The 20,983-nt window shown below is 35.5% G+C and overlaps 1 protein-coding gene across 2 annotated transcripts; it reads left to right on the plus strand.

The window, feature by feature from the left end:
* The first annotated feature begins 5,999 nt into the window (after nt 1-5,999).
* On the plus strand, nt 6,000-20,067 carry AMTN (amelotin). Of its 2 annotated transcripts, XM_019757080.3 has the most exons (9): nt 6,000-6,117; nt 6,242-6,310; nt 9,189-9,275; nt 10,340-10,405; nt 11,359-11,448; nt 15,225-15,260; nt 16,536-16,562; nt 18,840-19,104; nt 19,779-20,059. In XM_019757080.3, coding segments are annotated over exons 2-9 (627 nt in total). In that variant the 5' UTR covers nt 6,000-6,117; nt 6,242-6,256; the 3' UTR covers nt 19,781-20,059. The 2 variants fall into 2 exon arrangements, 1 of the variants encoding a protein (XP_019612639.2); XR_012493701.2 differs by lacking the exons at nt 6,000-6,117; nt 6,242-6,310; nt 15,225-15,260; nt 16,536-16,562 and having other exon boundaries at nt 9,013-9,275; nt 19,779-20,067.
* The last annotated feature ends 916 nt before the right edge of the window (nt 20,068-20,983 follow it).

The raw sequence follows: 20,983 nt of genomic DNA on the forward strand, positions 1-20,983 counted from the left end.
TACACAGGCACACCTCAGAAATATTGCAGGTTCGGTTCCAGACCACCGCAATAAGTGAGTAGCACAATAAAGTGAGCTGTAATCCTTTTGCTGGTGGAGGCTCTTCCTTCAATTTGTAAAAAACATAACAGCTGTAAAGCTCAAAAAGCAAAGTGCAATAAAACAAGGTATGCCTGTGTGTCCTCCAGCCTAAAATCTTAGTCTCTGTCCCTTCTCCCCCTACTCAGTGAGTGAACTTGCCTAATATTTTACAGAGTAAAGAGAAGTCATCAAATTGACTCCTTCAATTTACTGCCACCATATCTACAAATCTACCTACATCTGTTCACATCTTCTTCTTTATTCCTGTTACACTGGCTTAAGCACCAATTTCTTCATTTATGCTCTAGATACAAAAACATTCCACCTTCCATGCCCTTTATGCCTGTAGGGCCTTCCCAGAGCCTTTATTCTTTTATTCCTTCACCAGTTCACAGCTGAAGTTTTCAAAAGCCTGACTTGTCTACAGACATCATACCATCCTATGTCCACTTCTTAAACTCCCATTCACTTCTCAACAGACTCTAATTCAGCTTTCATCCCCATGACTCCAATTCCTCAGTACACCAGTGACTACCTTATTTCCCCGAAAATAAGACATAGCCGGACAATCAGCTCTAATGCATCTTTTGGAGCAAAAATTAATATAAGACCCGGTCTTATTTTACTATAATAGTGGGTATAATATAATATAATATAATATAATATAATATAATATAATATAATACTGGGTCTTATATTAATTTTTGCTCCAAAAGACGCATTAGAGCTGATTGTCTGGCCAGGTCTTATTTTCGGGGACACACGGTACTTGTTGCTACTTTAAATGGACATAGTTTAGTCATTATTGCATTTGACCTCTCCACAATTTGATAACTTGGTCATTCTTGAAAAACTGTCTTATTTGCCTTGTATAAAACCACCCTCTCCAAGTTTTTCTCCTTACATGCTGTTCCTTCTCAGTCTCTTGTAGTGACTTCTCCATCTCCATCCACACTGCAAGACATTGGCCATCGGCATGATTGAATTTTAGATGTCATCTATTCTCATTTTACATTAGGATAGCAAATTGACAACCTACTAGCTCAATCCCCCACTGTCTAGCATGGTGTCTGATAAACATTAATAGCGTATACCCAAGAGATATTTGTTTGAATAATTAATTAGCTGTAAGACTAGAACTTAATTGGGTTTATGGTAAGGGGATGATGACACATGGTGAAACTAGCCACTAAAACAAACCCCAAGACAAGAATTCCTCCCCACCACACACATCATCACGTTCTCACACCAATTAACATAAATACCTATATTTGACAGTTGATCAAGAAGCCAACAATTATTACTTCAGCACTTCCTTGACATTTCGTGATTTAAAACATAATTAGGAAGTTGTTTGGGGTATTTAACCAGAGGTCTACAATCAAGAAACTCATACAACTAAATTATAGAGACAAATGAGAGATAGCTTATACCTCCCAGTAAAATGAAGGGTCAAATAAAAACACTACTTCCGGTCTACTCCTTTGTTTTCTCTTCTAAGATTCAGTGACGGTTTTTTTCTGCTTACCTGTCTCTCTGACCAATACTGTGACAGTCAGCAAAGGAAAACTAGAACCAAACAAACAGCACAGTCTGATTCATTGACTTTCAGGCCAACTTCATCTGAGTAAAAGTCTGATCAAATTCAACATTTTATCACTTATGTGATATGATAAAAGTGTTAGCTAACACCACAATGGCAATCACACAGCAATATAAATATGTCAAATCAATATGTTGTACACCTTAAATTTATACAATGTTATAGGTCAATTATATCTAAATAAATAAAAAAATTCAATTTCTTCCAAAACCAGCTGATAACTCCTCTTAAACTCATCCAGAAATAGTTGTTCAGCCAAGACTTGGTTCTATATAAATTCATTAGGGACCAACCAGCTAATTAACAAAGAACTGCCCTTATCCAAAACTCATCCCAAAACATCTATTCATTTAAGATCTAGCTCTACACAAACTCATCTGAAATCAACTTGTCATATAAGAGTTTCCTTGTCCAAAGTTCATCCAAAGGCAACTGTTTAGCTGGGAACTGCCTCTTCACAAATTCATCAAAGTCATGCGAATCTGCAAAGAATTTTCTCTCCAAAGAAGCCATTCAGCAAGGAGCTACCTCAAACAAACTCATCTGAAATAAGCCAATATACAAAGATCTGTTCCACCCAAAACTCATCTAAAATCAGCTGCCTGATTTTATTCAGTCAATTCATTCTTCCAACCCATCATTTAGCATACATTTACTCTATGTTCTGCTAACATTGTTTTGGTCCCTAGGAATAAAACAGTGAATGGAAAGGACAAAGATCCCTTCCCTTGTGGAGCTTACATTTTGGTGGGGGAAATATTAAATATTCAAGTCTCATTGTGTGGGAGGGAGCCTATGACTCTGGGATGCCCACTTTCCTCTGGGCATTATTTTCAATGATACTCACCTACAACTAACTTATCAGAAGGACACTTCTTTGTCCAAAGCTAGTACAAAAGCAACTGTTCAGTTAAGACCTGGATTTACTCAAAACCATTAAAGAATAATTAATAAGCAAAGAGCCAAGCCATCCAAAACCAGTTGCATCATCTGGTGTTGCCTTTCCATATAGTCGTTCAAGAGCAGCTATTAAACAAAGAATTGTCCTGTCCAAAGCTCTTCTTAAAACAGCCATTCAATTAGGAGCTTGCTCTCCAAAAACACGTACAAACCCCATAGTCAATCACTGTCTCATCTACCAGAATATTTTCTTAAAATATCCTATTCATAAAAAACTCATATACCTCAATCTTGTCCAAAGCCACCCCAAAAGAATATCTCATCACACCATCATCCAAATCTATATATCAACAATAGACTTGGACAAACTCAACCTAATTAAAATGAATTGTTTCCTTCTGTGCTCCTCTATCCAAACCCATATTCAAATATTTTTATTCTCAAGCTCTTATCCTCAAACACAAATCACTCCTATAACTTTCTCTGCCCCTGTTACCACTACTTCTAAAGCACTTTCTACCACCACCACCACCCCATTTGCAACTCCAGCTCTAACTATAATTTCACATTAACATCTGCCATAACTACAAAACAAATCACTTCATTCTGCAATGGTCTAGAAGTTGGCACCTACAACCATTACTTTGAAACAAAAGCATCTCCCCTGATGGCACCCAACCTTACACTGACTCTGCATCTAACTTTGAAACACAGAATATCCTTATGGCACCACAGAATCATTTACTGACCTTCTATTTGACTCTGACATTACATATTTTCCTGATTACTTCTGAAAAACTGAAAGTCACTACACAATTGTCAGTATTGTATTGACTCTGAAACTATATAAATTCCCAACACCATTCCAGAACCTTTTCTAAACTATATCATCATCCATACACTGAAATCATGAATTGATCCCTTACACTAGTACTGTATCTCTTACCCCTCCCCTCAGCATCCTAAGTTGTTGCCATTTGCAGGACATTCTTTCCCATTTTGAAAAGTCACCTACAACCAAGCTTATTTTTTTAACCCATATGAGTGTATTTTTAATATTGAGTTGAAAATTTTCTACATAAACAGAATTCAATGTTACCACAATCTATGAAACCCCTAAAGTTAATACACATTGTATTCATGGACATATGTGCATTTTTCTGAAGAGATGATGTGTAGATTCAACCAGATTCTCAAAAGGGTCCATAACCCAAAAAAAGTGAAATTAAAACCAATATGAAAGATCAAGAAATATCTAGACCTACAGGGCTAAGAAATGTCACCTGTAGTCCCTAAAGCACTTTAATGAATCCTGATATCCTAAGTTATTTCAGAAAAATAAATTACTTCACTGGTTTTGCTGATGTCTCTTAGTTTTAGAATGATTTAGGATTTTTTCCCTTTTATAGTACATATTTCTTGACACCCAACTCTATAATTACGTTATTGCAAGCTATCTGCTTTCAGACTTAGAATTTCTCATCTATGAAATTACTCAGCCTTCTTAATTTCCCTTGTTTATTTTGGTCAGATCCCACTGACTGCTCAGTTTCTGAGCTAGGGTGTGTCCCATTTCAGCTTGGGGTTGGAGGCATGTCTGCAACAGGCAATCCATGCACTTTCAGTCCCTGAATTACCTGATGCCCAGACAGTCACAAACAATGATTCAGGTTCAAATGAGTTACTCACTAACACCATACTCTAAGCTGGTGATAGAACACAAGTCTCCTCACCTAAGCCAAGGAAAAATAGTGGCCTAAAATTCAACTCTGCCTACATCAAAAACAAATAAACAAACAAAAAAATTAAGGAAGCCCCTCTTCCTACATATTCATTGAAAATAATGCCCAGAGGAAAGTGGGCTCCCCAGAGTCACAGGCTCCCTCCCACACAATGAGACTTGAATATTTAATATTTCCCCCACCAAAATGCAAGCTCCACAAGGGAAGGGATCTTTGTCCTTTCCGTTCATTGTTTTATTCCCAGGGACCAATGTTAGCAGAACATAGAGTAAATATATGTTAAATGATGGGTTGGAAGAATTAATTGACTGAATAAAAGAATGAATAAATGTGTCTGTGAAAGCCTGTGAGAGAATTCTCATAAATAAAGTTGCTTCCCTTCCGCATCCTTTAGCATTTATGTTCTGTTGCTCCTCTTAATATTCACCCCCTTTATCGTGCTATTCTCTGTGCTGTCAATCATATTTATTCTTCAAATCCACATAAAGCCCCATCTCTTCGCTGAAGTCTTCCCTCAACTCAACCTTGCTCCAACTCCCTATAGTATATACCTCTACCATTTATTCATCAACAGACAGTGACCATCTGCTGCTTTGCAATGTTAATGTTATTAACATAGGAGATACCAAAGAAATATAAGACAAGTCACCAGGAATTCCTCATCTAGTTCAAGAGAAATGTGCAATAGGGAAATAATGAAGGAGCCATATAAGATAATATCTTATCAAGAGCCAAAATGAGTAATAGAAACAAACAAACAAAAATACTACAGGTGATTAGATATCTCTCCAAACCTGTTTTCCACTGACACCCTCACCCCATTTTGTGCCAGTGGTAGGGAACAATAACATTTCTCCTTCATATCTAGACACTTGGTCTGCCTGGATGCTCTCCTTGAGTTCTTAATGAATTTCTTTTTAGTCTTCAAATCCATATCAAAGGTCACCTCTTCTATAAGCCTTCTCTGCCCTTCTGCCCCCAACAAAATTAATCACACTCTCCTTCATACCTGCATATACTCTTGGCATTATATTTATCAAGCATATAGTTACTTGTTAACATTGTATTGTCATTCATATTTATTGAAATTTAAAACATACGGATTCTTTAATATAGTACTTCTAGAAATAGTACCTACAGAAATACTCCCACATATGTGAAAAAAATTTTTATAAGGATATTCATCGTAAATAAAATGGAAATGGATTAAATATCCATCAAAAATGTAACATAATACAATATAACCATTAAATAAATGAAATTAATCTACATGTACTGACACATAGAGTTGTTCATTATTATTAAGTAAACAAAGTAACTTGCAGAGCAATATACATAATAGGCCTTGTTTGTTTGACATACAGTTATATGTATTTTGATATTTGATTTATATGTTCATACATGATTAAACAGGTACATCTGGGAAGTTGTTTGGGAAGGAGATGGAGGTAAAGAAGGATTTTAATTTTTCTAATTGTCTTTATTTTTTCTTAATTACTCAAGGCATGTCTTCCTGAAATACCTTCTGTTTGAATGGTAGACATTGGGTAATGTGATGTCTGCAGCTAATAACTCACCTAATGAAGTGTTGGGAAATGAAAGAAACCAAATGATTTCACAGAAGACAGCTAAGTCCTGATTGGTCTCTCAGTTGCCAACCTCCTGGAGTTGAGTTTAAATTCCTTCTACAAACTCACAATTCATCAAAAAAATTTTCACCACAGAAACTGGAGAAATCAACTGGACTTTGAAAATTGTTTCACCTGTACATTTTGCCTAGTGGAGAGAAAGGTAACAGTAACTGACCATATTTCAAATAGAACATTCTTTTTTTTTTTAAAGTATTATTTTCTCTCCAAAGGAAAAAAATGGAGTGAAAGAGTAATACTATTCTAATACTATTCTGTTGTTATAGGTACCAATTTGAAAGATGAAGACTACGATTCTTCTATTTTGTCTTCTAGGATCAACTCACTCATTACCAGTAAGTGTAATTTGTTTATTTTACGTACCAACCAGCCTTAGCAGCATCTTTAATTGTAGACCTATCTCACTTCCGCCCTCAGTCAAAACTGCTCTATTCTCTGACCCTTTCCCTTAGTTTCCTGTTTTTGTTTTCCAAGGTGAAAGATAATAAACTTATAAAGTATTAGTGCATATTTCAATGTACTTACATTTGTGGTAGGATTTCTATTATCTTGTCAGAACAATAAGATAGAAATTAGGAGAAAAAGAAATGTCTTAGATTATATCTACACAAAATGGGTATTTATTTTACTTTCCAAAAATAATTTAAGATTGCTTGGCAACTAATTATCTTCTCATGACTAAAGAGGTAAACTGCATTTTCTGATTTTTCTAATTGGAAGCACAAACATCTAGATTGTATAAACATGAAAAAGCCTACCATATCATGTAGTACCAAGGGAATATTACAGTTTTCTGTAATTTTTTATTTAGAACACTTTATCACAAAATGTGTTCACATATAATAGTTTTATTTTTTTTAAAGGGGACACTTGTATTCGAACACATACTCCAATATTTTATAGACATGAGATGAGTTGTTTGGGTCTCTAAGTGGACTTCCCTTTCACTATTTGAGATGTTTGAGTGTGGTCATTGAGAAAACAATTAGAATATATTTGCTGTGAAATAGCAGAACACAAAGAAACCATTTTTAGGTCAGCTTCAAGCCCACTTGACACTTCTTAGTCAGCCACACAATCAGTAAATATTTGCTGAACACTCTCTATTAAACAGATAATGTGCTAGTTGCTAAAGATATTATACAATGATGAGGGTGAAAAAAGGCATGATTCTTCACCTTTATGGTATTCACTAGGACTGTAGGTACTAATAAACAATTTTTCAAAAGAAATAATAAATTACAACTGAATTATAACTGTGATTAGTTCTATGAAGAAGATGCACAGAGTGATCTTGTGGGAAAGGGGACAGAACAGATATAAATAAATAACCTCCTTCTCATTTCATTTCAAATATACATACATCCTGCTTGAAAGACATCTGCAAAAATTCAATTTCTAAACAAGGTAAATTAGGAAGTTAATTTTTTTTTGTAAAACATGTATTTTCCACTTCACCAAATAAATTTACCAAAAAGCTCTCCAAATAGAGTGCCTCTAGTGTATTTACATTACTATACAACTTGTAAAAACTCATGATCAATAAAACTTTCCAGGAGCACAAGTATCATTCAAAGTAAATAAAGGAGTAGCATCTAGCTTAATTCAGATTGTTAATAGCCAATAAAGTGAAAGCAGCTAGAGTTGGTGGTGCAGGAGATGAAACAGGTGACATTATAATGCCTATTAAGTACAGTACTGATATTTATCAAATGAAAAATCAGGACACATGGACAGGTATTTTTCATTAGTAGTAAATGAATTTATTCAATTATCATAAAGGCATAAAAATGAGTCAATTTGCAAATATGGACACTTAAAACAGCCTAGCAATTGTTTTCAGTAGGTCAAAAGTTTGGGAATAGGGTGCACATTGGAGATGGGGCAGGTTACATATTCAAGAGAGTGGTCAGAGTGGGCCTCAATCAGAAGGTGAATATAAGCAAAGACTTGAAGCAGGTGAGAGAGTGAGCCAGTGTCTGGGGAAAGACATAAGTCTCTGAGGCAGGAGTGAGCCTTCACTGTTGCAGAGGCAGCCAGTAGCCTGGAAGGAAGTAGTAGAGTGAGCGAGAGGAAATGAGATGGGATGGAAGGTCAGAGGGGCAGCGGAGCCCAGGGTCTGAGGGCCTTGTAGGGTCTCTGAGTTAAAATGGAAGTCAATGAGCAGCATGAGCAGAGGAGTGAAATGTCCAGACTGTTGTTTTCAAAGGTCACTCTGACTGCCATTCTGACAATAGGTTGTAAGAGATGAAAAGAAATTTGCAGAATGTATACTTACATAATCTTAAAACTTAAAGGGACCTCTAAACACAGGTAATACCAATCTTACCTCTTACACCTAAGGGAAAAAGTTCAAAGTGAAACCAAGAGTCAGTGGCAGCCCCAGGGTATATCCAAGCAACCCAAGGGCACATGCATTAGTGGAGGGCCACACCATACTGCCATCTGTCATGCAGCCAAGAGCAGAGGCCAGCTGCGGTCAACATAGCCAGCGAGCTTCCACCTGAATACAGAGGGAATGCTGAGAGGAGCTGAGAGAAGGATTAATTTCTTCAAGGACCAAGAGCACTTGCAAGATCCTAGTACTGGCTCTGCCACTCACCATGTCACCTTGGGCAGATCGCTTTGCTTGTCTGGGCCTCATTTTCCTCATCTCTAAACAAAACCATACAAATAGGTCATGTGGACTGTAAGCACATTTTCACCCTTGAAATTCAGTGATTCTTAATACACTAGGAAAATACTCTGGCCAGGAAAAAGACTGAACTTCCATTACAGAAAGTGACTGGTCAGGCACGAGGCAAAAGCATGAAGCTTCATGAAAATGCAGTAGGAATTTTGGCAGCACACCTTCAGGCATTAGGAAAAAACAAATGTGTACAGAGCTAAGAGGCAGACTATATTTCATGCCCTGAAAAAGGAAGAAAGCAGTTACAGAAAAGAAGTGGGGGCCTAGGAACTAACACCAGATAGTCATGTGCCATGCCCCACCCTACCTCTCTCTCCACTGCACATTTCCTGGGCTGGCATTTTTCCACTCTACAATTCAATCTCCTGCCAGGCACAAAATGTTCTGGGAAATTAAAACTGCTCCAAAACACACAGAGCCTAAAGACAGACATTTTGCATTTGGGACAACTTGTTACCTCCTGGAAATAAGTGGATACAAAACTTCAAACACTTCCTTGCCTCACCAAATATTTGTTATCACAGATGCAGCTCAACCCTGCTTTGGGACTTCCTCCAACAAAGCTGGTTCCAGATCAGGCAGCCCTAGCAAACCAACAGCAGCTAAATCAGGTAAGAGTCCTCCAACGGGGAACATTTACAGACCAGCAAAGGAAACATGTTAAGATCAGTGGGTTTAAAATCAAGATTTGCACAGTCTCATGACAGAGAAAGAGAGAGAGTGAGAGAGAGAGGGAGGGAGGGAGGGAGGGAGGGAGGGAGGGAGGGAGGGAGGGAGGGAGGGAGGGAGGGAGGGAGGGAGGGAGACTTTCCTTTTGGGAGTAAAGTAAAACAGAAACCAATACAATAATTTTGAGTCAGGAATACAAATCTTCATTCTTTTTCATTTTGTCTGAATAATAATAAGGTTTAGCAACCTATCTAGTAAACTTTGAAAAGCAATACCTATACCTGTTGATAAACCTTGATTATCTATGCCCTTGAAATACTGTGGCATGTCATATGTAGTATTTGCCAGAGCTAGCAGGGATTGGGAGGTAATCTATAAAAATAACTGCACATTTCCACATGGTTTTCTTAAGTTCCATTGTTAATGAATTAATGTGTCACTGGAAAATTTGTTTCTTCAAAGCATATTTAAATACTTTTGAAAACTCTATTGTCTCTTGGCTACTACCTTTCTTCCCAGTCCAACCATTCCTCTGCTCTAAAGTACCCCACCTTACCTTCATCTAGACTTTTTGAAATAGTACAATCAAATAACACCAGGGTCTAAAGATCTCTTTTTTAATCTGTAGATGGACATTAGGGAACTCAAGCCAATCTCTCTCCTTAGGAAAACTGAAGCTTATAAAATTTGGGGACACTCTATAAGGAAAAGAATACAAAATTAGACATGTAAAATCAAGTACTAAAGTGAATAGTTTATAATAAGAAATAAGTAGTACACATTTTTTTAAGCTGAGAAATACCATAAACTGGACATACTGCTAGGGTGCCTGCCAGGGCCATGGAAGGGGACAATGCTAGTGAGAGGCCCTGAAGCTTAACCTTCATGTACCTTCATGGCAAATTCACCTGTTTGAGAGTATAAGTTACTTAAGGATATCCACCATTGATAGTATAGTGAAAACAGACAACCTCCCGTCTCATACATCAATTTCAATGCCGTACAGGTCTTCTCTTCTTTAGGTCTGATACCACTGACACAGATGCTCACACTGGGCTCAGATCTGCAACTGGTAAGTACCCTCTTATATCATTTTAATATCTATTGTTAAATAAATATCACACTTAACGTTGAGTGTGTATATATGTGTGTGTACCCACAAATGTGCACATACAGAGAAAGAGAGAAGACAGAGAAAAGCCAGAAAGCTGGATACTATTCAACACATCATAAAACATTTTTCTTAGCAAGAGGGTTTCTAAAGGAATTCACATAATTCTGAAGTCTTTACTTCTTTAGTTTTTCTCACGTCTTCTCTAAGCTCCTCTCCCCATTCCTCCGCCACCCCCTCCTCACTACCCCTACAATATCCACACACCCACACAAATATTATGACTGCTATCTTCACCCCAACGATGAGAGCAAATGAGAAAAGACAGAATTTCATATTTCTCATAGCATATCTATATGGTTCCTTAAACTACATATAGTTTAAGTTCCTTTCCTGATTAAAGTGGACTTTTTTCCAGTGGTCAGATTTACATATATATATATATATATATATATATATATATATATATATATATATATATATATATATATATATATGGTATTAGACCACATACAAACTAGATATTTTATTCTGACCCTCACAGTTTTCACAGGGATACCTATGAAGGAATTCATTTCTTTGTAAGAAAGCCATCAGAAAATTCCAGGAATCATTGCTGTTACAGCCAAAAAGAAAAAGCTAGGATGAAATCATCTAAGTAATTCTCAAAGAGAACAGGTTAAATGCCAAGGAAACATTTAATATGGAAAAAGTTCGGCAGACCATGTGGTTGTACCAGTAGACTAAACAAGTCTTTGAACTTCATCTCTACATCTAATTCCAAATGCAACATAGAATACTACACATTTACATAGTAAATTCTCCATTAAACAAATTTATATTTTGTAAATACATTTTAGTTTCCTGAATATCCAAACTGAAACAACACAATGAAAATCTTCTTTACCCTACAGCTAAATCCTGCTGCAGGGATGGCACCTGCTGCCCAGACCCTCCCACTGACCCTAGGAGGGTTAAACGTACAACAGCAGCTGCAGCCACAAGTAAGTTCCACTTTGGTTTAAAAATGGGGAGCATTTATGTTCTCTTAGGTGGAAGCCTAAAGAGGAGGAAAGAATATTTTCAAGGTTCTCGAACATTTTATCCAGATAATTTGGAGAGTGATATTCGGCTGAACTGTCTTTGGCAATTTGGTTCTTGCTGAAAATCCATGAAAACACACCCCAGGAAAACTGAGCATGCTTCCCATAATCTCTCTAAAATACATTTGTAATGAGTATCAGGAAATCTGAAGAGTTGATGAAGACTGAAAAGTAAAAATTATAAGAAGGGAAATTGAAAGGTATCTGGATTCTTCTCTAGCATGTTGTGTTTTCTATTGAAGACTTTCTGGGTGACCAGAATCATCTAAATTAAAATTAAGAGGTGGATAAAATTTAAATTTAGCAATATAATCTTCCCTTTTTTGCACCCCTTTCCATGCTCCCTCAAAAGTCTCCCAAAGACTTTCCAGTACTTTCTCACCACCCACCATAATTTGCTTTCAGGAAAAACCCTAGAAAACCCTCTAACACTAAGATATGAATGACATACTTAGGGCATCACTCCTTTTAGAAGTGTTTAAATTTTAACTACTGAGAAAGCCCAAATTTTTACCTTTTTGACACTTGTCTAAATAAATAATTAGGGTCTGGAGAAAAATGTAATGACCCATTTATGACTAAGTCTTTATGGAGAACTTATTCTCCATAGGTATTATTCTCCAATGATAGGTAATCTCAGACCCTATCATTCCCACATATTGGTCTAATTTTTTATAGTACCTTTATTATTTATTACAAATATAATATATGTTAATTAAAGATCTTAGAAAACACAGATAAGCAAACAAAACAAAATCCCATAAAATTCACTCAGCTAGAATTAAACACTCAATATTCTAGGATATGTCATTCCTGTTTTTTTTCTTTTTTAAAGAAAATATGTTCTGACCCTAGCTAATGTTCTATACTCTGATTTTTCCACTTAATAAATTTTGAATAGTTTTGTATTTTGAAATATTCACTTATAACATTGTTTTTAATGATTGCTTAGTATTCTACTGTATTGCAAAAAATTGGTTTTTCCTCCAAAATTTTGCTTAACTAAGTGATGCTACAGCAAACATCCTTGTAACTAAGTCTTTGACTATATCAATGATTATTTCCTTAGGACCAGTTCTTAGGAAAAGAACTTATAGTTCCAAAGACGTACAAACATGTAGGACTTTTAATACACATTCTCAAATTATGAAGCATGAATACCACAATGGACAAATATATCCTAACCATCTTCTTACCACTGTGGACACCACCAGGTTTTAATGAGAGCAAAGTTGTGTTAATTAGTAATTATAATCAAAGATGAGTTTAACAAAATAATTTTAAGTTGCTCGATTTAAATTCTACATCATGTGCAACTAATGCTTTTTTCTGTACCTTCATTTGTCCAAAATAACAACACAAGATACTCTATACTATATTAATTCGTACTTGTGAAATTCTGTAACATAACTAATTTTCACATTTCTTTTTTAATATTGAGATGTGTACTTGTCTATTAGTCAGTAGTTATTTTCTTAATTAAAATTTATTGGCATGACAATGGTTAGTAAAGTTATATAGGTTGCAAGTATACAATTCTGTAATACATCATCTATATATCCCATTGTGTGGTCACCACCCAGAGTCATTCTCCTCCCATCACCATATATTTGACACTTTTATCCCCTTCTACCATCTCTCTGGTAACCACTAAACTGTTGTCTGTGTGTATGAGTTTGTTTTTTGTTTTTTTATTTGTTTGTCTTGCTCCTTTGTTGCTTTCAGTTTTATATCCCACATATGAGTGAAGTCATATGGTTCTCGACTTTTTCTGTATGAATAAGTCAGTACTTATTATTTACAGATATATTAGGGCCTTCACTCAACATATTTGCTGCTTATTTGTATCTCAGTAATAAAAGTGATCCTCTAAAAAAGTCTACAGAGATAGGCAAATAAAATGAGAATCTCTTTAACACATGATACTGGCATAATCCTTACGCTGACTTCCCAACTTCAGTTTCAATTGTTGCCCTGCACTAACCTTAAAGACAGACTTTGTACATCTTGATATTCACCAAAGAATATCCACTCCAGTCAAAGGCATTAGTGGGCACTGTAGATATTACTGAAGGTTCAGTAGAGAGGGCTTGACATTACACACTCCCTAAAATGCAATAATATAAATAAACTCCCATTTCTGTGGGGATTCTTCATTGTCTCTATGCTATGCCACCACCAAGGATCCCCATATCTGACCTTCTCCTGTGCAGCCCCTGTCAGTCTCTCTGACGCTGCCTTTCCCTATGCAAAGTGGCATCTCTCCTCTGCCAGAAACTTGAGCACCTGTCCACAGCTCCCATTAATTAAATCAAAGCCAATGTGTTTGAGTTTAGTCTAGCACCACATATGGCTTCTGGTAAAATCCCAGTTCACGACTTACTATCTGTGTGATGTTGGCCAAGTTACTTAACCACTCTGTGGCTCACTTTCCTCATAATTTAAAATGGGGATTAAAGTAGAACCTACCTCTAGAGCTGTTATAAGAGTTCAATGAGTAAATATATATAAAACACTTAGAACAGTGCCCACCACATAGCAAATACTCAGTGTTAGCTATCATTATGTCAAATAATTTCTCTTCCAAAACTAATTAAAAAGTTTTCTCCTTATTTTTACATTGGTGAACAACTAAATTCTCTCATTACAGTTTTTACCTTGACATCTGTGGTTTCCTATTTGTATTTTTTGTTCCTTCCCACTCACTTTTAAAAAAGAAATTTCAGTTTTGTTTTCTCCCAAATCCAAAGTGTCCCTCCCTCCTCCCCCCAACTCACTTTCCCACTGCCGCTCTGAAGATTAGCTGGTTTTCGTCAATAGCCAAGAATTTCATTGACAGTAAGGTTTTTCCTTAAATGTATGTAATTTTTACCTTTTGGTATTATGGGTATTACTACACCAACTGTCTTGGGAAATAATAGTCTATTTCATAAGATTTTCACATCTTTTGGGTTGGTTAGTATTAAAAGTCCCATTTTGATGACTTCCTGGCACTGTGTGAATTTCTATAGAAATAAAAACATATCTTAAAACCTTAGTTTTCTTTCACAAATTCTTGGTTACTTCTTAAAACTACTAAAGCACATCAATACATCGCATACTACCCAAATCTTTTCGACCATAAATTCATAACATTTACATAGTTATCAGTATTTCTCACTTAGTTCTAAGAGCTCTGCCTGTGCCAGGAGTTTTTGAACAATACCATCCATAATTGCTACCAGTGTTCTATTTTAACAGCAAAATATCCAGGCAGCCATTATGATACTAACTATATATGCTTCAAGAAATCTTTGTATCTAAAATATCCACTATGTGTTTTAATGTGTCTTCTCAAATGCCATACAAAATAAACACATGCATTTTTATAACATTTTATATCATTCATTCTTATAATAATTTTTAGTCTGGAAGTAGCTTAAGACCAAATTTTTTTTTTCATTCAACTTATTAACTTCTATTTTCTAAATGTGCTACCTTGGACTGGTTTCTAAATCTCCCTGGGTCTAACCTTTTTCTTTTCACAAATTAGATGAGTCCTGATTCCCATCCAGCTCTATGAGTCAAATCTATGATTACAGATGATTCATTAGTAAGAGAGTCTCACTATTTATATCATCTGCCAGAACTTACCTTTGAATATATATTTTTACTGAATTTTTCACTATTTTTATCAGATGTTACCAGTTATTGTAGCACAACTTGGAGCCCAGGTAAGATTATTTTGTAATTTGATTTTTGTTTTAAATCATCTTAGTGTGAAATATTTAATCCTGCCTCAATTGACCAGGGAGTTTCCAAGTTTCCTATTCACTTTGCATTGTATGGAAACTGATAATAACAAGAACTAATACTTATTGAGTGTTTACTATGTGCCAGGCACTTTTCTAAGTACTTTTTTATTATGTACTATCTCATTTAATTTTCAACACATTTTATAGACAATATTTATATCGCCAGTTTGAAGATGAGTAACTGGAGATATTTACATTTACTCAGTTATAATCATACAGTTAGTAAATATTACACGTGAAGCAGCCAGTCAATCTTTTAAACCACACTGTTAAGAAAAAAATTAATTAATGGGACTGATCTAATGATTAATAATTTGGGGGATTTAATTTTTAATTTCAAATTTATTTATTAACTATATATTTTTTCTCTAAAAATGATACAAACACTCTTCTCTCTCCCTATTTTCTTTTGTGAAAGGTAATTCTTGAAATCACTGGTAAAATTGCCAAGGGTCAAGATCAAATATGAGCATCAGGTGGCAGCTTTTACTTCAAAAAGAAATCTTATATAAAACTCACATCAACTCTTAATTCCATGTCTGGGAACACATCCCAAGGAAATAATCTGAAATACATCAAAGGTTTATTTATAAATATATTCATCAAAATAGTATTTACAGTATGGAAGAATATTGGGTGCAACTTAAATGTAAATAAAAGAAAAATGATTAAATAAACTGCAACATAAAAGCAAATATTCTGTGAGTGCTTAAAAGCCTATTTTATAAATTTTATCAGTAATACGGTGAAATAATTGTTGTATAGTATGAAAAGAAAAGCTAAGACACAATTGTATAAATTCCATGACTTCTATTATGTAAAAAAAGAAATGTGTGAAAAACATCTGGAAGAAAATACATCAAACTGCATGATTATATTTTTTTTCTTATTGCTTTATGCATTTTCCAAGTTTCCTCCAATGTGTATCTATTATTTAATAATAGAAAAATAAATGATTTTTTTAAGTCTGGAAGACCTCACATCACTCAGATAATAAATATTAGCAGTGCGATATCATGTGCTGACTTGAATTTTGTGGTACAAATCACAAAGACAGTTTAAAATATTGTTGAAAATAATGAGAAATTTTTCTTTATAATCTTAAAAACTATTTCAAGTTTTGAAGTTATAATATACATATCTTGCCATGAACATATTAAAATTTGTCTAATAACTTATGTTATTATTTTTTAGGGGACTATCCTAAGCTCAGAGGAATTGGTAAAAAAAAATTTTTAATTACTAACATTTCAAATTATTTTCAGTACTACCACAATGCTGTTTTCTGTCTTCATACTCATGGTCTTTTTTTACCACAAACCCTAAACGTGATGTATACTAAACTAAACTGAACTTTTTTATAGATCTTTGCATTAGGTTATTCTTTGTCTCACTCAGGATTTTATCATCTTTCTCCAGCTACTTTTCCATTAATTTGATTTAGCTTTTATTTTCTGTATATTGATGTCAAATTCAGTCCTATCCAGAAAGTCAGTGTGTATTTTTAACTTTATATTGATTAAAATCTAGGATTATATATTATTGAAATACATACAGATGTAGAATAATATACATATTGATATTTATTTCAGGAAAGGTTAATTTTCTTGACTTAAATTTTAAATTTTTGTGTGAAAATATAGTCTTTTTTCTAGCATTTTATAGTGATGAATGAACTCTTCCCTATATACATGAATAACTAGAGTGCTTAACCTAAATACAACTCATGTTATCATTACTAGGTACTTCTATGCATTTCCCCATAAGTCATTTTTAGAGAAAAATGACTTAAATTAATATGGTATCTAAACATGACACTAAAGTAAAAAGTTGAGGCAATATCTGGGAACACAGGGGTTTTTATTTTTCTATTGTGGAAAAGGTCGAGATTTGCTAGATTGTCCATAAATAAAATGAAGCCATGTGCTATTTTGCCAACATTGACATATGAACACCCACATCTATGAGTTTTTGAGCCAATTCTATATAGCAGGCACCTTAGGAAATCTTTTACATTGCCTCTAATTCTCACCAAATTACAAAGTAGAGATTTTGAAACTAACTTTGTAGATAAAGAAACTGAGGCTCAGAGAGCATAAGCAATTTAGGCCCCAAGGTCAGAAAAGAGTAAATCCAGATCAAAAGCCATTTTTCTATATACTAGGCCAGTGGTTTTCAAACTTTTTTTAGTAAAACCCACAATAACAGCTAAATTTTTGAGGCAGCTAACACAAACACACACACGCACACACACAAACATACACACATTCCATGAAACAATATGGAATGCACTAGGTAATTTATAGTCTATTTTTTTGTCTTCCTTTTTAATGATGGGTATGACCCACCTTCTTTATTTCAATCTATAGATGTCATGACCCAACTTGAAAACTTCTGTACTCTACTCCTATCTCTTAGCCAGCATAAGTGTAATTCTGATTTCAATACCTTGTAAATCTAAGGCAGTGTTTCCCAAACTTCTCTCCTGGACCACCACATCAGGACAATTTGGAATGCTGATTAAAAATACAGATTCCTGGTTCCTGGCCTCTACTTATTCAAGCTGAATCTCTTTAACAATGGAGCCTAGGAAACTGTCTTTTTAACAAGCTCCTCATATGGTTTTTATGCAAACCAACAATTGAGAAGCATGCTGGGGAAACTGTCCTGAATCTTAACTATGAGCTCTGGACCCTTTTATTCTATGAGAATGCCATCAGAACTAGGAGGTCCCAGAGAACAGGTTCCTGCCTGAACTCTCTCCAAAACCAGCCAATATCAAATTATTTCTTCTTAGGAAGAACTTCTCACAGTAATTTGTTTCCCGGGGGGGGGGGGGGGGGGGGGAAGCACAAGTGTGGCAACAACAGCATTCATTACCAGTGTGCAAATCATTCACAGTCCAATAAAGAGGATTTCTATTGGGTAACCCCAAGGAATACACAATTGGCTGAACTGCTAAGGGAAATAATTCTGACTGAATATTCCAATGTCTTTGAAAAATACATCAAAAGAAACTTGAGGGGATGTAAACTATGACATGAAGATTGATTAATCCACTTGAATTAATTTTTTCCATTAATTTTTATGCTCCTAAATAACTTTTTATGGGCAAAAGATAGACTATGGCTTAGGTCAATAACAGAGGTATAGCCTGTCATAATTATATGGATTCTCTGCCTTAGTTCTACCTGCGGATACACCTGATTTTAGCAAATGATGCAGTTATTCCTTTCCTGGTGACTGCCTTGATTGTGGCTTTCCCTTTCTGAGGGAATTGGAGACAGCAAGCAATCCTAGTAATGAAACCAGCATCTGGTTTGACTCAGGGAGGGAGGTGTTTCCTCTGAGGAATGACCCCATATTTATTATTTTCTCTGGCTCTACCTTCTTTGTCCTGCCATTCCTATCCAAACTTGCTGCCTTCAAAAGAGAAAAGGCTGGTTGACCCGCCTTAAAATGTGTTCCTTTGTTTTCTGTTTCCTTCCCTCATTCCAGCCAGTGGCCCCACAAATCTTCACAGGCCTCATCTTCCAGCCCTTATTTCCGGGAGCCATCCTGCCCACCAGTCAGGTGAATCCAGACATACAAAATGCAATCCTTCCTGCAGGACAAGCAGGAGTAAATCCTGCCATTCACGGAACCCCAGAGAACCCCTTCCCAACTCCCAGTGGCACAGACGATGACTTTGGAGTGACCACCCCTGCAGGCATCCAGAGGGGCATGCTCACTACTGAGGAAACCACCACAGTGTCCCCAGATTGTAAGTTCTCCCAGCTGGGAAAATGCCCCTGGGCCACAAAAGTTATCTGCAGAGAGGGAGAGAAGAGATCTTTGTGTTTCCTTAACAAATACATATACTAATAAAATCAGAGAGCCCTTTTACTCACTCACAGTTGACTGCAGCAATGTGAAGGAATATTTTTACTGGGCCACCAACCCTATAGAACTGACCCATAAAGAAGACAGTTAACTATTGGTCTGACATACTTTCCATCTTATGTCAGAGCTGGAAATATTTGGAAACGGCCTGTGCTCTCCTCTTCCCATCTTTCCTTGTATCCCCACCAAACACACACAGGCTCATAGCAGATACAGCTAATCAATCACGATATTTATGGGTGAGCCTCAGAACCTTCCTAACTTAATGTTGCAAGCAGCCACTATTAATAGACTGGAGTTAGCACAGTAGATGAGCCCGTATGCCATCTCCTCCGATGGGACTTAATAAATGTTGCAAAAATAAGCTCTTCTAGCACTAACAAGCAAAGATAATCATGCAACAAGTGGGGATGTCTAGAACCAAATGTACTTGGAGATAGCAAAATAATGATTTGATATTGATACTCTTGTTCTTAGAAATTTTGATGTCAAGTAAAAATGTTTAAATTCAATATGCTTTTACCTACGTTTAAAAAGTATTTTATTTTCTTTCAGGAATTCAGTAAGCTGTTGCAAATTTTTTCAACTAAACCACCTCAAATGTGGTGATACGTGCAAATCTTTTTCATTGATCATATTATTGAATACATTGAGACTCTGGAGAGTATCTAAAGAAATTAATTCTTAGTTAAAATCTGACTTGAAATTTCAGAAAACATTCTTCCTTCAGGAAAAGAATAATTAAGTGGATAAATTTGTCTTTGAAATGTAACATTATATCATCTTGGACCTGAAAGCTATATGTATTAAAACATATTTTGAAAACTGATGTTTTCTTCTTTGGGGATGGAAGACTGTTGGACCCTTTCAGGAACTATATTACCTTAGAACCCTTAGATGACATGCAGGTCTAGGACTTTCTTTGGAAGTCAACAGTGCTACAAACATGGGAGTGGGCATTCAGCACTGGAAGGGCAATTTCTGATTTCCTCACAACTATCTTATGACCGATTCTGTCCCAGAAGAGCCACAAATCTAATTTCAATAAGCAAATGATTTTGCTCACCTAAAATATACTGTAGAAACAAAGAATTATAACTCATGTTGCTGATCCTCAATCTACTTATATATACAGAGCTAGTGATTAGGGCATTTAATGTTTAATTTTGGTATGTTTGCGAGTGAGAAAAGACTGATGAAAGTTCTCACTAAAGGTGATAAGACACTCTTGCTTCTCATACCTAAAAGGTAGAAATTAATCTGACTTAAATTTATAACCCAGACCAGTGCAGTTTATTCAGAGTACGAAAGTAGGAGGAATTAATGGAAACTATACTACAGCCCCCACAAACAAAAGATACAGATAGGTTTAATAACATTTCTCACTGTATTAGTCAGCCCCATCAGACGGAACAAACCCAAATAAATATACACCTATGAAATATATTCCATGTTAAGTTTTTCAGGTGGTTAAAAATGTACTAGTGGTTAAAGATTTATTAGGCAGTGTTTCAGATTTGCAGAATCTGAATAACATTTAAGAATTCTCAAGGTTTTCACAGTCAAATGAGAGTAAATATGGATTCAATTTTCTGAAAATAGTTTGCAGTTAGTGTCATGTGAAACTAATTAGAAGTGCTATCAGAAGATTTTCTAAGTAACCCTCTACCAAAAAAAATTCTCTGAGCCTTATTTTTCTTACCTGTAAAATGGGGGCAAAACCTTGCCACAGATATCCTACTAGCTTAACATGATGATCA

This window comes from Rhinolophus sinicus, chromosome 1 (genome assembly GCF_057876585.1).
Source record: "Rhinolophus sinicus isolate RSI-liver-muscle chromosome 1, RSI-T2T, whole genome shotgun sequence".
In the NCBI taxonomy this organism is placed as follows: domain Eukaryota; kingdom Metazoa; phylum Chordata; class Mammalia; order Chiroptera; family Rhinolophidae; genus Rhinolophus; species Rhinolophus sinicus.